The following is a 16198-nucleotide window of genomic DNA, read 5'->3' as shown; positions in this document are numbered from 1 at the left end:
TTTTAACAGACCTCTGCGCGCTAACTCATGAAGTCTGTTAAGACTGGGGTGGGGGGGCAATCTTCTGGGTCTTTGTGTCATGCACTCGCACTGGCTGAGGCTGCCTGTGTTTGACCTGGGTCTGTGGGACCTGCAAAGACTAAAGGCTGGATGTGGATCAGCTGTGCTCAGACTGGTTGATGATCCAGCATCTACTCTACTGACAAACTTCAGCCCCTGTGAATTATAGATATTTTCTAAATATTAATGTTGTCAGCTGCATCAAACTGGCTCCTCCAGGTTTCCTTCAATACATCTTCAAATATAAAATACTATTTATAAAATGACTGGGCTGAATATGTGATGCTTAGTATTTACTGAGACATTCATCCACCCATCCACTAATCAGCTTTTTATTTTTCAATAGTACTAGTTAATCCACTGCTTCCCATCTTGCATTAGTCCAGAGTTGTTGTTTTAAAATGTTGTATGATTAGTGCCTTCACATCCTGTCTGGACTGCTCCCACAGATGTTTCTTGCTGGAATGCGCTCATCTTTTCCAAGCTACAGTTTATAAACACCGTGGTCCGTGTGCGTTTATCAAACGTAATAGTTAATAGTTATATTTCACTCAACATTGCTGAGCTGGTTAGCACAGGACAGACAGATTCACTGCAGCTGCATATTAATGTTAGGCTACTTGTTATCTGCTGACCTCATGCTTACCCGACGTTCACGTAGTTCACTCTCCATTGAGTTTTTTCTTTACACGGTCCAAGAAAGATGGTCCCTCTTCATCCCCTCATCATAGTTGTATTTTCACCTTTGACATGAGAGTGAGGCAAGGTCGTCTCTGGCGAGAGTGACCTGTTTTCTATCACTGCGTATGCCGGTGTCGCATCAGCTGGCTGGCGTTGATTCGTGCCGAGTCGGCTTTATCAGTTTACATTTGTTTTTCCCTGCTGCTCCACTCAGGTTCGCTGCATAGGCGACTAATAACAACGTAACGAGCTCTAATGCAGGATGTAACGCAGTAAACAGTCAGATATTTGGCTTTGAAATGTAGTGAAGTGAAAGTAAAAAGTTGCAACAACTAAACATACTCAAGTAAGTACAGATACTACTGAAGTACAGTAACGAAGTACTTATACTTCATTACTTTCCACCACTGATGCAGCTGCAGGATGACTTCTTATACACATATGTAACACTGAACGTCTCTTCTTCTGTGTCAGGAAATCCCCATGAATTTCATCGATCCCAAAGATCTGGACATCCCAAACTACGGACCCAAGAACAGATACAAGACCATACTTCCCAGTGAGTACTCTTGTTGCTAAGAAACAGTAACGGTTCAAAAACAGTCCTCATCTGCCATTTCCTGTCGAATCAGGAAGTTGTTTGATTATGTAGGAGGGGCTTAAGGTCAAAGGCCAACAACCCCAAGGACAGCTAATATCGCACCTCCCTCTTCCTTGAGCACACACACACACTTGAACAATACATTTTCCTCAGAGTACAGTTTGTTCTCACACTACCAGCCAGGCCTGATTAAGACGTTATATACACACACACACACACACACACACACACACACACACACACACACACACACACACACACACACACACACACAGTGTTAGTTATTAGTCTGTGTAGTGAAGAGAGGAAAGGGTTTTCAACACAACAGTGAAGGAAGGGGGGTGTTCCTTCCTTCATTCCTTCCTTCCGGCCAATCAAGGGTAAGGAATGCTCACCTAGTCGGCTGTCTATCAAACTCCTTCCCATGTTTGAGTTTCTGTGTTGTCTTTTCTTCAGTGTTCACAGGGCTGAGTCGAGTTTGAGCTGAAGCGTAATAGGGGCTTGAAACCAAGTCTAGACAGTCTGAAAGCAGATCAGGATGGTGCCTAGGCTTTAACAGGCACGAAACCAGGTCAAGACTTTAACTGGGACCGAGTCTAAATGGAGGTTGGCATCAATTAAAAAGCCTTAAAAGACTAAACCAGACAAAACCTGAGATGTCCACAAGAGAAATGTGTCAGAAAGTGTCATAAACTGGCTCAAGAAAAGGGTATAAGACCAAATGACTGATTTACAGGGGATGGAAATCAAGTGAGGCCAAGTCTAAAAGCAGGTCAAGACTGACCCTAAGTGAAAGACGGCATCTTTAGCAGGTCAGGGTCAAATCCAGACGGAAACTAAGACCTGGTCCAAAAAGCATATCAGGGTCAAGACAGTTTAAAAGGTACTTGAATGTTAAAAAACATGTAAAACGGGTGTAAGTCAGAACAGAGACTGATTCAGTACTTTCCGTTTTAGTTTAGAAACGGAGAATTAAAACGGATACGATCTCCGTCCACAGCAGCGTTTTAGCTGCGTATCAGAGGTGATCCCCGTCTACATTAAAACGACTTAAAACGCACATCCCGTGCCCGTTCGGGTGCGCTGGGCGTGCCAGTGTAAGCATGAAGCGGATGGTCTATTCCGTAGCTACAGAAGATTTGGCTAAAGAATAAAGAAAAACTGACCAGATTTTTCTTTGCATGCACCGATAATGAGCTGGGACTGTTACTGAATGTAACATGGGAGTGTGGCGGCGGAAAACAGACTGGGAGTCGTCGCAAAGTAAACGGCGACATGCACAGTGTAAGTGTTATTTGCACGGTACAGAATATTTTACTCAAAAACTGACCGCACTGTGTGTCTGCTTTGCATGACTTATAAGACTCAGAGAGCCGAGCGTCTGCATCATCGTTTCTAAAGTCCTCCGTTTTGGCCCTTCTTCACTAAAACGCCCTCCGGAGTTTCGAAACGCAAAATGGGGGCGGCAGCGTTTCCAAACTTTTCCGTTTTAGGTCTTTGTTTTTCGCCGTTTTAGTCTGGACGGAAGGAGCAAACGAAGCTAGAAGGTTTCAGTTTTACTTTGAAAACGCAGTAGAGTCCACAAACATAGACACAAAATCAAGACTAAGGCCAGATGGGGTCAGGAGCCAACAGAGATTATGGGGGGGAAAGGATACATACACCAATCATTTTTATATGAAACTGATGGTACGGAGAGCAGAACATTTAGATCAGATCAAACTCTCCAGTGAAATCCAAATGTAAAGGCCCGATCTAAATCTCGTCTTCTCTCTCTCCTGTTATTTCCTCCGCCGTTGCCTCCTTCCCTTCCTCTTCCCCTTGCTCACCTCCTATCTTTGCCGTGTGTCCTAGACCCTCATTCCAGAGTGATCCTGAAGTCGAAGAGCTGCAACGACCTGCTGAGCTCCTACATCAATGCTAACTACATACGGGTGGGTAGCAGCAGTAGTCCAGAATCGCCTCCTATTTTTGGCTCTGTAGCTTTTGTGGCTGCTCAAAGGAGATCAAATTATACACTTGTTAAAGGACTCATGGCAAGTTTTTACAACATTTATTTGTTAAATCTTCTCTAAACCTGAGAACAATCATCCAACACTGACATGATCACATCACTGATGTGTAATGTCTTTTGGTTTCATTGACACACACAAAGGCAGTGAAAGTACTGCAAAAAACTGCAGAAGTCTGTAATGTTGTTCTCAGACTCTATACAATAGACTCTCTTCCTGTCAGGAAACTCCACTGAAGCTATTTAAACTGTCAGACCGCATGAGAACAGAAGCTGTGTTCAGATTCTTTATCCTACTGGACATACCACGCAGTGTGTGTCCAAAGCACATTTATCACACGACAGGAAGAAGCATCACTTTGATCAAAACTCTTTTATTTCACCTAAAACGTTTTGACTGAAGCACTATAACTTTGTTTCAAAAGGTGCTATATTAATACAATTATGAATTAATATTTAGACAATATGACTGACCAAGAAATGAAATCAGCATATTTAATGCCAAATGTGTATTTTTAAATATTTGTGTCACAAAAATGTGTTTTTAATAAAAAAAGCAGAATATAAAGGCCAATTTATTTTTCTGCATCAAATCTAGGCCGCAGCCTGACGCGCACTTTCCAAAAAAATGTAAATATATGTCGCAGCAATGCAGACTTCAAGACCTGTGATTGGTCCACTTGGTAACATCGCATTTCCTCCTATGCGTTATGTTTGTTTGACTTGTGCAGTCACCGAGTCCGACACCCGCATTGCGTTTCTCTGGCTGCATAAAGTCGGAACCACCTTTTGATTGATATGCTGATGTCGCAGGATCAGTCATTGTTCTAAACTCACAAGAAGCTCGCGCAGTCTTGTGTCCGACTTGATGGGGCTGTTTTTATACTCCGCCCCTGCAGTCACTTGCAGCTCATGTTAGAGTCGGCGAAAGTCCGCCGCAGTCATCTCGAACACACATAATATCTGGCTTGTCCTCCTTCTTCTGCCCTAACCAGTTCAGGGGTCGTACGTACCGTCTCCTCCGACACTTTATCTTGTTTCTGCGTTTTAGTAATTTCACTAAAAGTAACTGCTGTTCAGCATCGATAAGCTCCAACGATCCGCTCAGTTTCAGTCGCCGTTGTTTGTAGTAGCCTACACGAACGAAGAAGAAAGTGAACACAGCGGAACATTGGAACCCCACCGCCAACTTGTGTTGTGGAGGTGTAACTGCAGGACGATGCAGACACCAACGCAAAAGTATAAATGCTCATGACGGCACGTAGTCTACGCCGTCAGGTATAGCGTAATTTATACTTCTGCGTCGAATCGACGGCGTAGGTGACGGCGTAGCCTACAGGCTACGCAGAGGCTACGCCATCGCCTGACATGCACCTCCTCAAAAATGTAACTACACGTCAAGTTGACGCGGACCGTAAGCTCTGTGATTGGTCGGCTGGGTAGCCTCGCAATGCTGCCATCTCGACCGGAAGTACCCCGTGCTTTGAAGTAACGTTTGATAGCGGCCAAAACAGCGGCTGTGACACAGTGAAACAATACTGGACGTTGCAACCCGAGCAAAATGAGAATGTGATCCACTCGGTCGACAACATTTTAAAAGGCTACACCAGCCGCACGTTTACAATTTTACTCCCATTTACGTTAGCGGAGCACTTAACCGGAAATTAGCCTGCTCGGCCGGCAAAAGTCAACACGGTGGACGCTGCAGCGCTACGTGCGTAGCCTACGGCGTAGGTACGCACGTAGGCCCTACGCAGGAGTATAAATTGGCCTTAAGGCGTAGAGTCGACACAGAAGTGTGAATTGGCCTTAAGAAGTAAAAGTTTTCCTCTGGTGCTATAATGGATCAAGTCCAAATGATATTCAACGTTTTGAGTAATATTCACAAACTCTGTTGACTGCTTGCATCACTCAAACACCACAAAGAAATAATACCACCTTACTTTGAAGTTTTCTGTGCATCTACAGGACACTTCATACATTCACCTCGAGAAGAACAGTCAATTTAAATAAATGTAAAAATACTGATTAAGGTATTTTAGTTTTCCTACTGTCAGACAAAAGTGACAAAAGGTGCCGTCATGAATTTCTTGAATTCTTCACATTAAGAAGTCTTTCAGAGCTCGTGTCAACAGTGCCGTTACTTCCTCACAGCAAGCTGCTGACGCTGTTGTGTGATTGGCTCCCCTCCCAGGGTTACCTAGGCGACGAGAAGGCGTTCATCGCCACCCAGGGTCCCATGGTGAACACGGTGAACGACTTCTGGCAGATGGCCTGGCAGGAGGAGTCCCCCGTCATCGTCATGATCACCAAACTGAAGGAGAAGAATGAGGTATCGTTTAGACGAGGAGGGGGGAGTTAAGCTAAAGTACAGTAAAAGAAGCGGGAGAGAGGTGGATGTGGAGGGCAAAGTTCAATTCTACATGTGACCTGGGACTGTTTTTAAGAAAGCTCTAACATTTAGTTGTTGGAAAGCTTTTTTTATATTGTAGTAAAGCTGAACCCAGAATACAAGCGGTAACGGATTAAGTGAGTTTGGTTGTTTGTTGTCGTGAAGACGCTGCTATTCTAAAACTACAGATGTGTGAGCGTCCGTGACCAACAGAGAAATATTTTTTAATAAGTTGGTGCCTACTCTATCTGCCAGTGTTAGAGGCAGAGGAATAATTTGGATATTTTACGTAAGTAAAAAAAAACACAACTACAGTATAAAAATCCTCTGTTACAAGTAAAAGTCCTCCATTCAAAATTTTACTTAAAGGAGACCTCTAATGCTTTTCCACATTTTATGACTTATCTACAATGTTATAATGTAGCATGTTAAACACGGCCAAAGCTTCAAAAAATGTATGTAAAAGTATTTAAAAGAAATCGCTGTGAGCAGAAACCTCAGATTTCCTCCTGTTCTGATCGCTCTGTTTTGAACTGCTTTTTCTACAAACTGCTCCGTTCTAAGACATTTGGAGCCAGACGGAGCCGCTGTTCCATATATGGTCATTTGCTCCCATAGCAACGGCCCAGCAACACTCAGTCTGCCTGTTCCGCCCAGCGACAACAACAGCCTGGTAACATGCTTCAGGTCTTGGCCAATCAGAAGACAGTGGGCTTTGAGAGGGGGGCTCTTAAAGAGACAGGAGCATCTACAGCTTGTTTCAGACTGAGGCTGAAATGAAAGCCTATATGAAAAAAAAAATGTTTTTTATAACTTTGAATCATGCAAATCTGCCATACAGAGTCACAGAACTACAATATAGGCCTGGAAAAGCAGTATAATAGGTCTCCTTCAAGTAAAAGTACAAAAGCATGATTATCAACGTGTACCAAAAGTCTGCCCATTGCAGAATCATAAATTTACAGCATAATAATTATTGATGTAGCTGCTAAAGGTGGAGCTAATTTTAACCACTAGTGGGTATCTTAATCTATAGTAAAATAGTACATTATATTTTATTAGATAATATTTTGCATAAACAATCTGAATCTATCTATCTATCTATCTATAAAGTTATCAAATAAATTTAGTGGAGTAAAAAGTACAATTTTTCGTTGTGAAATGTTCAAGTACAATGTAGAGGTTCTTATTTTAAGTACGGTGCTTGAGGAAAACATTGCAGTAATGTAACTCAAATCAAATCTCTACAAAAGTTGTTTTTCCAAAAAATAAAATAATAAAAACATGAAACCAGTAGTTGCTTGTAAATCAGTCTAAAAACTGATGGGATGATTTGGAAAGTACTCAGCAGGAATGGAAAGTACCAGCAGTGTATGAAATGTTTCCACTGTCTTTGCATTTCTCTGTAGAAGTGTGTTCTGTATTGGCCTGAAAAGAGGGGAATCTATGGGAAGGTCGAAGTGTTGGTCAACAGCGTCAGAGAGTGTGAACATTACACCGCTCGCAGCCTTACATTAAAGGTACGCAAACTTTTCAAACTTAGTTATTACTTCTGTGTTGTGATAAGTAAATAAATGCCTTTGTGGGATTCACATTTTTTTGTGTGCAGTGTGGGAATCAAACCCGCATGCTGCAGCATTACTGGTACACATCATGGCCCGACCACAAAACCCCCGACTCGGCGATGCCGCTACTGCAGCTCATGACCGACGTTGAGACGGACAGACGGACGGCTGCCGCCATGGGACCCGTTATTTTGTCCATTGCAGGTCTAAAGAGGGGGAAATGTGAAAAGGGCTTTTCTATTACTCCTGACAAATGTTTTGAAATAACTCAGTTACCCACGTTCCTCTACTTGCAGCGCCGGGATTGGCCGGACAGGATGCTTCATCGCTACAACGATAGGCTGTCGACAGCTGCAGCTGGAGGGAGTGGTGGATGTTCTGAGCATCACCTGCCGGCTCAGAGCTGACAGGTAAAACACTCTTTTTCCTTCCATTTTTACCGACTGGGAAGGAAAAAGACAGAGCCCACCTTTTCTGCGGAGTGACCGTGAATGATTTTAGCTTCACTTTCATTCAGAAAACCACGGAGAAATACATGAACATTTATTGTCGGGCTGTCCGGGTTGGAACATCGACGTCAGTCCCTGGGACCTAATGATAACCTAATGATTGCAGTGTTTCCCACACAGTCACGGCTGTTAATATAGCTGGGCGACACGCCTAAGTAAGTGTGGGGAAACACTGGAGTCCCAGCCAATCCACAGCAAGAAATGTTTTCTGACTGAATATGTGTGCATTAGCTGTACAGATGTTGCTGCTGTAGCTGCTAGCTAACAATGTAGTCATCTGTGTCTTTTTATTTTACCGCTCAGACTCACCAGTAAATCCAGTTCTTTTGGTCATTTCCCTCAGTTTGTCTTCTTTTTCTTCCCATTTTTTTTTACGCTCCCGTTGTTTTGCTCAAGTTTTAACTTGTGTGGAAGCATTTTTGCTTAGTTTCTTGCTGTTTAGAGCCATTTTGTGTTTGCACCTTATCGTGCTGACTTTGTTGTGTTGTGCTACCTCTAAAACTCACCTTGTGAAACCATCCTTAAATCTTGAAACAAATGGTTAATTTTGCTATAAACATTTTCAACAACTTAACGTAAAAGGTTTCCTGAATTTCCATTATCAAGATATAAAATATAAATAAAAAACCAAAAAAAACCCCCACATTTCAGCTCCATCAGTATGTTTACTATAGTGTTGGTTTATTTTCTTTAATCACTATAACTTATAATCTCTCTTTTGTCTGTGCAGAGGAGGGATGATCCAGACAGGTGAGCAGTACGAGTTCGTCCATCACGCCTTGAGCCTGTACGAGACCCGCCTATCTGCAGAAACAGGCCAATGAGTGTGCGCCGCCACAGGAGGTGTCGACCTAAACCTGGATGTGTTGTCATAGTGAGTCCTTTAGCAGGTATGATCCCTGAGATTTGGAAGTTCTCTTGAGATTAGAAACAACTGGAAGAGGTCTTTTTAAGTTTAATGGACAACATGGACAACCAATGAGTTGTGGGTGGAGCCTATTGAAGGAAAGAGGAAAGGTACATTTCTGGAAATGAAATATATCCGTTCTTCTCTGCTGTTTCTTCATGTGTTGTTGGTGGGGGGTTCTCCAGAAGAACTGGAAAGACCCGCCCACTTCACTTCTCTCAACCAACTGACTGCCGGATCGTGACGTTTTTAACTAACCAGATTGTCCTGTTACCTCTTTTCTGTCAAGGAGACGTAGAAATAGTTTGACTGAAATTGATGGTACTTTGTTTCATAACACTGTTGTGTTTGTGTCTTTTTAGATTTAAAAATTATTTTTTAATGTGGGGTTCTTATAAGAAAGGCAATCACAAATTGACTGTTAGCTGGTTGCATTTTCTGTTAAGCTACGATACAACTGTTGAACAAACCCTTCCAGCCTCCCTTTGTGACATCCACACTCCGTACGATACTCCGTGATTCTGCCACGTTACATTACCCACCTTCAAACTTTTTGGGGAAGTCGAACATTAATTTTGACCTTTTATCCTGAGGCGGGTTGTATCATCAAAGTTATTTCATCATCATCTCTTAATTGTTAGAACTTAATTTTAAATGTCATATGTCAGAAAACCTTCAGCTCAAGTAACCTGAAAAGTTAGCTTGACAACTAGCCAGCAGAAACATTTAGCAAACACATTTATTTTTTTATGTTTTTATGTTAACGTTACTTTCTGTTTAACCAGACAGTGTTGAGTAGGTGAGTCAATGCTATGGTTAGCAAGCTAACTAACTGACATTATCTTAAAACCCATTTCATTTGTAACCAAGACTAATAAAGTACAACTTTTGTGATGCGAATGATTAAACCAACTTTATAATCTTTATTTTCCCTGTCGTCACTGCTCTGCGCATTTCCACTGGACGTATGTTTTGCAGCTTTGAAACTTACAGAGTGCTGAAGTCACAAACGGGGCTAACTCCAGCCATAGATCACACGCTAAAGGCTAACAAACCAATGTAATGATAAATAAGCTCCTGCTAAGCTAGCACTAGTAGTACAGCAATCTCATAGAGGCTAATTCTAGCTTTTGTAGTTCGGTGTTAATCCGTATGCTTTAACGTCATTAATGGATGCTAACCTATAAGCTCATGCTATTATTAGCCCGCTATGCTTATGCAATATTTTGTTAAACCAATTAATCTTATATTCCGCAGCTAAACCATGCTCGTAAAATATTATAACAATTTGTAATACTATTTCACAAATTCAGCTTCGCCGAGGTTTTGACTGAGTAAGAATTATGGGAGCTGTTTACAAATGCTGACCTACTAATTGTTGTTTTATCTAAAATAGATAAATAGATAAATTGATGGTAGCAATAGAGACCTAGTTATCCTAGAATATATGGACACAACACCCCACCATCATGTTAAAACATTTAGAAAGACCCAAGGAATAAAATGTACAAAACATTTAAAAATGGCATAATTTATAGATTTGATCCACAATTAAAATGAAAACTGACATTTTAGCCAAAGTTTAGTTTTTCAGCACAGGGCCAAATTGAAAAACATAGTTTGCTGAGACTTATTCATCACACGACAGATTTACACTTAAACTCTTTATAGTAGTTAACCCTGTTTATTGAATTGACAATTCCCATGTTGTGTAATATGTTGCTTTATACCAAAAATGTGAAATAATTGTCACAATGGTGCAGTCATCTCATCAGTGTGCTGTTGTAAATCTAGTAAGTGCGTTATTTTTAGTGTATCAAAATAATACCTTTATTTTTATACTGTTTTTTTTTTACATGTTTTTGATGAGTTTAGCAGCTATTATCCATTTGTCACCTCGCATGAAAGCTCACGATGTGAGGTACGAACCTCAAATCTCTAAATCTTGAATTTAACAGAAGCAGATGAAAAAAACAATACAAATTTTATCCGAATCAGCAAATCGAATTTTGAACAAGCCACACCCGTTGTTTAAGCTTTACTATCTTAATGATGGAGGAATACGTTTTAAGCAGTAGAAGAATAAACATGAAATACTGAGAGATAAAGTTGTTGTGAACAATACGGATTGATTTTGTATTTCTTTAGATAAGTTTTATAATTACATTGACACTGCATTGAAAAATGTCAAAATAGTAATGAGACTACACAACTCAACCAAACCATTCGAGTGCCATTACATTGGAAAAATAAAGTCAAGAAAAGGGTGTGATGCTCAGTTTTTATACGCCCAATATTACTACATGTTTAACCATAAAAGGCTAAGAAATGAAATAAATACTGAGGTGGTTTTATTAGTTCCTGAGGTGTTGATTTGTTTTAGAGATCTGGGGTTTCTACAGTAATGCCAGTAACGAAGAACATAAACAAATACATCTAATCCACTGTCTGTGTGAATGGGATAATGTTGTGTGGTACATGTTAAAGTGCTATTAAACCTAATGTAAGAAGTCGAGTTTCAATCCATGGGCTACAAACATGGAGGTGTTGCTGCTAAAACTGGGAGCGTTGGGACCGGACCGCTGACGGACAATAAACGAGAGAATCTTGGAGGACTCTTTCTTTTTATGTACCAAATATTTTTTTATTTATTCCTTTTATTTGTTATACAATCAAGGGACTTTGGACCTGCGTCTCTTCGTGCCCAACATGCCTCGTGGGACCACCGTCAAAACAATTTTGACTTCGGCCAGTTCAAGAATTGGATTGACTTCAAACTCCAAAGTGGTTAAAAATCTGAAATATTACATTGTGATATTGACGTAACTCTCTGTTTGAACTGATGATGGGATCAATTCACTTTCACTACAGAAAGTGAATTGATCCCAACCTCCACACCCACTGCAGCAGCGGGTGCAACAACACACACTGCCTCTGACGTAGTATTGTGTATGTACAGTAGGTGGTGGTTCATGTCCTGTACTCTGTTGTTGTTGACTGTTGATGGAGCTTAAAGGGACACTACACATTTTCAGTTTTAGACAGTTGTCATGCTGTTGTAGAGAACAAAATATTCTTTATATGCATTCATTGGTTACCAATGTAGGAGTTTAACATTGTGTGTAAGGCTTTATTTTAGAGCTCACATAGTTTTCGCAAATTTTAAATAGAGAAATGAAATGCATCATAGGATGTTTCTTGGAAAGGATTCGGAAATGTGCAACTAAAAATAGGGAATTGGACACAGTACACTTGAATTAATAATAACCAATCAGTTGTTAATTAGTTGTAATTAGAGAATTCTTCAACAGGCAGACAATTATACAATTCAACATATATAGAGTAATAAATACTTACATTTTTTGTGGGTTTAATAGAGAGCCTAAGTCTCTCGCTTCACTTTCGCCCAATGGGACCTTATTTCCGAACAAATACACTGAACAAACACTGAGACCCTGGTTCAATTCCCCACTGTGACACGTCCACCAATGTGTCCCTGAGCAAGACACATTACCCCTAGTTGTTAAAATGTAAGTCGTTTTGGATAAAAACGTCAGCTAAATGAATAAAATTTAAATGTAATGTCACAGTTAAGTTGCACTTTACTCGATTTTAAAACACAGCCTAAACCAATAAACTGAAATTTGTAAATATTTATTAAAATAAAATGCCCTGGAGAACTGAAAAAGCTGTTTACCTTACAAACACCCATATCAATAAGAGCAGAGCAATTAATAACAACATTAGCTAGTTAAACTGCCAATTTAAGATCATGCAAACGATAGTTGGTTAGTTTACTACTACTATAACAAGTGAGGGGGAAAAAAAGCTCATGTAAATAAATTGTCCTTCTGCTAACATTAACTAGTACAAGGACCAACTTTGGCTCATGTAAAAGTTCTTTTACCAACATTAGCCAATGAAGTCTGAAAGTTCTCAGTCATCCAGGTCAGAGTTGTCCAAAGAAGGTTAAAGATACCAGAAGACATTTCATCTCTCATCCGAGAGACTTATTCGAATCTGAAATGACTGGTAGGGAAACTCAGCTATTTAACCTCAGTGGGGTCGTTTGCCAGGATCATCGATACCGCTGGTTCGTTAGTGCTCCTGGCTGTGGTAAAGACAGTCGCTATGGTCGTTAGAACCACCCGTGGCCAAGTCTGAACGACCATCGTTGGCATCTTCACCTGAGGCCAAGAGGTATTTCTTGTTGAGTTTCCTGGGAACTTATCCTCCACTAACAATGCTGCCCTTTCATCACTTCCCAGGAAACGTAACAAACGTAACCTCTGGTCGTTCAGACTTGGTTCTAACGGCATTACCACAGCCAGGAGCGCTAACGAACCAGTGGTATCGATCCCCACAGAGTTTAAATAGCTGAGTTTCTCTACTAGTCATTTCAGAACTGAAGAAGTCTCTTGGTTGAAGATACTAGAAGACGTTTCGTCCCTCACCCAAGTCCAGTTGCTGTCGACTTTAACCTTCTTTGGATTAGCTAATGAAATGACCAACTTTGGCTAATAAAGTTCTTTTGCTAATAATAGCTGATGAAATGACCATTTTCAGCTTGTGTAAAAGTTCTAGTGCAAACCAGAGGTTTATTTTCAAACTAATCCTCCACACCACATTTTTCTTCTGCTAGTTAACTACGAAGACAATCAGCTGATTTAAGTTAGCTTGCTAATGATAGCTGTTTGTTACAAAACCAGGTGGTGGTACAATCATTTAAAAAAAGCTTTTTTGTTGCATGTTTATTTCTCCTGCACATAATGATGAATACATAAAAAAATATTTTATTTAGATTGACCATTTCTGCTGTACATGCATGTGCTGTAGGAGGAGTCAAATGTGACAGAAGGTCCTGATCTGAAAGGGAGGGGTGACGGCTTGTTTCCAAGTTAGTACTCTTTAGGGTTGAAAAACTAGAACTTTATTTCAAACTTAAAAAATAAACAAAATATGGCAGTAAACCTTCAATAAATATAACCATTAGCTCACTGACTAGCGAGCAGATTCATTTAGCAAGCACATTTATGTCAATGCTAACAATATCTTAAAATTCAACAATCTTGATCTGAACACACATCAGTTCTAATAATTAGTGTGAGTTTCAGCACGGCAACAATATGAACAAGAATTTTTAGGACAGATTCCATGTAGAGCCACATTAAAATAAAATAAAAATGTTAGTGTCCCTTTAAACTCCTGCTGTGTGGGCAATTCAGCTCGGTCAGCGTACACCTAATGCTAATAAGTGTACGTACGGTACGTGGTTTTTAACTGTATTACTAATCAAATTGAATGTTGTAATAGTCGGGAACATTAGCCACTGAGTAGTGCTGTAACCTCTTTATCTACTCTACTATATATACATATATATTGTTACCTGTAATCTGTATATAAACACTGGATAAACAATTAATGTTGTCCTGGACTCTGACTGACTGATAACCTTCAGACCAATGTTGCCGGGTGCAAAAAACAAAGAACTGTACTTATTGAGTTATTGTATGATTTGATTTAGAAAAAACTGGAACTTTCAGGTTTTGAAAGTTTACCAGAGCTTACAGATTGCAGATAGATGCTGTATGAAAAAACAGGTTGTGAGTGGCAGCACTGGCTATCGTAGATCCAGGATCAGTTTACCACATACTATGTTGTTATGACATTTTGAAGTTATTGTAAATTTGTGGATATTATTGATTGAACATTGTACCGTGCATTTGTGTGACTTGCCATTTGAATATCGCAAACTGGTGACACTGCTTCAGACTGAAGTTAGGACTAGGGAAGAAAAATGTTTCCTGTTTGTTAGATGGGTAAACACAGTTCAGCCGACCCAGAGCTTTGATCCTCAGCTGGGATCCAGGATCGAGCACAGGATGACTTAACAGGTCATGTTCACTTTTATGGATGTTTGTGGATTATTTTGAAGATTTGTTCAGATTCTTGACAGTGAAGTTACTTCATGGAGGGCAAGGCAAGTTTATTTGTATAGCACAGTTCAACAAGGAAATTCAAAGTGATTTACATAAAAGCAACATGGTGCAATAAAAAGACATTTAAATAAAATAAAAAACGAGTAACAAAAAAAAAAAGGTAAAACGCGGCAGTAAAAGTTATAGAGCAGTGTAAGATACCAATCAGAAGGCTTAAAATACATTTTTATGTTAAAAAAAGCAGTTAACAGATCTGCAGTTTTCTGGGAGTTTCTTCCAGATAAATGAAGCATAAAAACTAAACACTGCTTCTCCTGGGTTAGATTTGACTGTGGGGACAGAAAGCAGAGAGTCTGGATGGTTTATAACATAACAGAAGTTCAGAACTAACCAACAGCTGTATTGTAAAATCAGTTACTCGACAGACAAGAAGCCAGTGTAAAGACCTCAGAACTGGAGTGATGCGATCCACTTTGTTGGTCTTAGTGAGGTCTCGAGCAGCAGCAACAGCGTCCTGAATAAGCTGCAGCTGTCTGATTTGAAATTTTTTAGGGAGACCTGTAAAGACACAGTTACAGTTTGGTGTGTATGGATCTTAAACTGGTGTTCCTAGAAACATGCTGTCATTTAACAAGAGAGAGTGAGACAAAGAGAGAGGGGAAGGGAGCAGGAAGGAAGGAAAGAGGTGTGGATGACTAAAAGTAGCTCCAGCCAACTGAAACAAAGCATTTGGTATTTTAACTTGTAATGCTGCATAATCAACTCAAATGTAAACTATGTGAATTGTGAGGCAACAGATGTACCAATGCAAGACTTATTATGGCGATGAGAAATTAACTTTATCTCCAAACACAAGATAAATTGTAAGAAGCTACAAATGTTACGCATCATTAATTAATAAGAATGTGCACGATTAATTTAACGTATTTTTTTAACAAAACATGTTTTGAATGTGGGGTTTGATTGTCTGTCTGATGAGCAGTATCACCAAAGAAAGTTTATCTTGAACATTTCTTAGATAAATAGCGTTGTAATTTCAACTGAAGTGTTTAATTAGAAATAACAACGACTGCTCTGGGCTTCTGTCTTCTAAGACTTGAGGAAGTGTTAGTGTTATTGTAAAACTTGATTCTTAAATCTGTAAATCAGCTGTATTAGTACTGAGCTCCTCTCATGATTGGAAACCAAAACCAGCAGCAGGAAACAAAGAGATAAATAAGTTTAAATTACAAACTAATACTTTTATATACAGTAATGATGAAACAAATCGAGACGAAATTAATGATTTTGATGTTTTTCTGTGTTTTTTATCATTGTATTTGACATGAAAATGTAATTAAAATTTCGGCTTGGGATTTTTAGATTGTTTTGGGGAAATTAAGATGGTCATTTATTATAGACTAATTAAAAAAAAACAATTATAAAGATAATAGACGAACTGATTCTTAAGATAAACATTACTGTAGGCCTAATTTGATATCTTAAAAAAATGAAATTACCACCTTGTCAGAATAAGTCTTAAAATGTATTTAT

General features: G+C 39.7%; 1 protein-coding gene across 1 annotated transcript; it reads left to right on the top strand.

Annotated features, from left to right (window-relative positions):
* Positions 1-1203: 1203 nt before the first annotated feature.
* LOC119883764 (receptor-type tyrosine-protein phosphatase R-like) lies at positions 1204-14148 on the top strand (the record flags this gene model as incomplete). The annotated part of the gene is made up of 7 exons (XM_038694394.1): positions 1204-1300; positions 3197-3276; positions 5548-5685; positions 7155-7265; positions 7355-7503; positions 7583-7720; positions 8550-14148. Coding segments are annotated over 7 exons (807 nt in total), but the record flags the coding sequence as incomplete, so codon positions are not given.
* Between the last annotated feature and the right edge of the window lie 2050 nt (positions 14149-16198).

The sequence above is a fragment of the Micropterus salmoides genome, unplaced genomic scaffold (genome assembly GCF_014851395.1).
Source record: "Micropterus salmoides isolate LMB-PRFRI ecotype aquatic unplaced genomic scaffold, ASM1485139v1 Ms_hic_scaffold_3017, whole genome shotgun sequence".
In the NCBI taxonomy this organism is placed as follows: Eukaryota; Metazoa; Chordata; class Actinopteri; order Centrarchiformes; family Centrarchidae; genus Micropterus; species Micropterus salmoides.
Note: the sequence above shows the minus strand (reverse complement) of the source record. Positions and strands in the feature narration are given on the sequence as shown.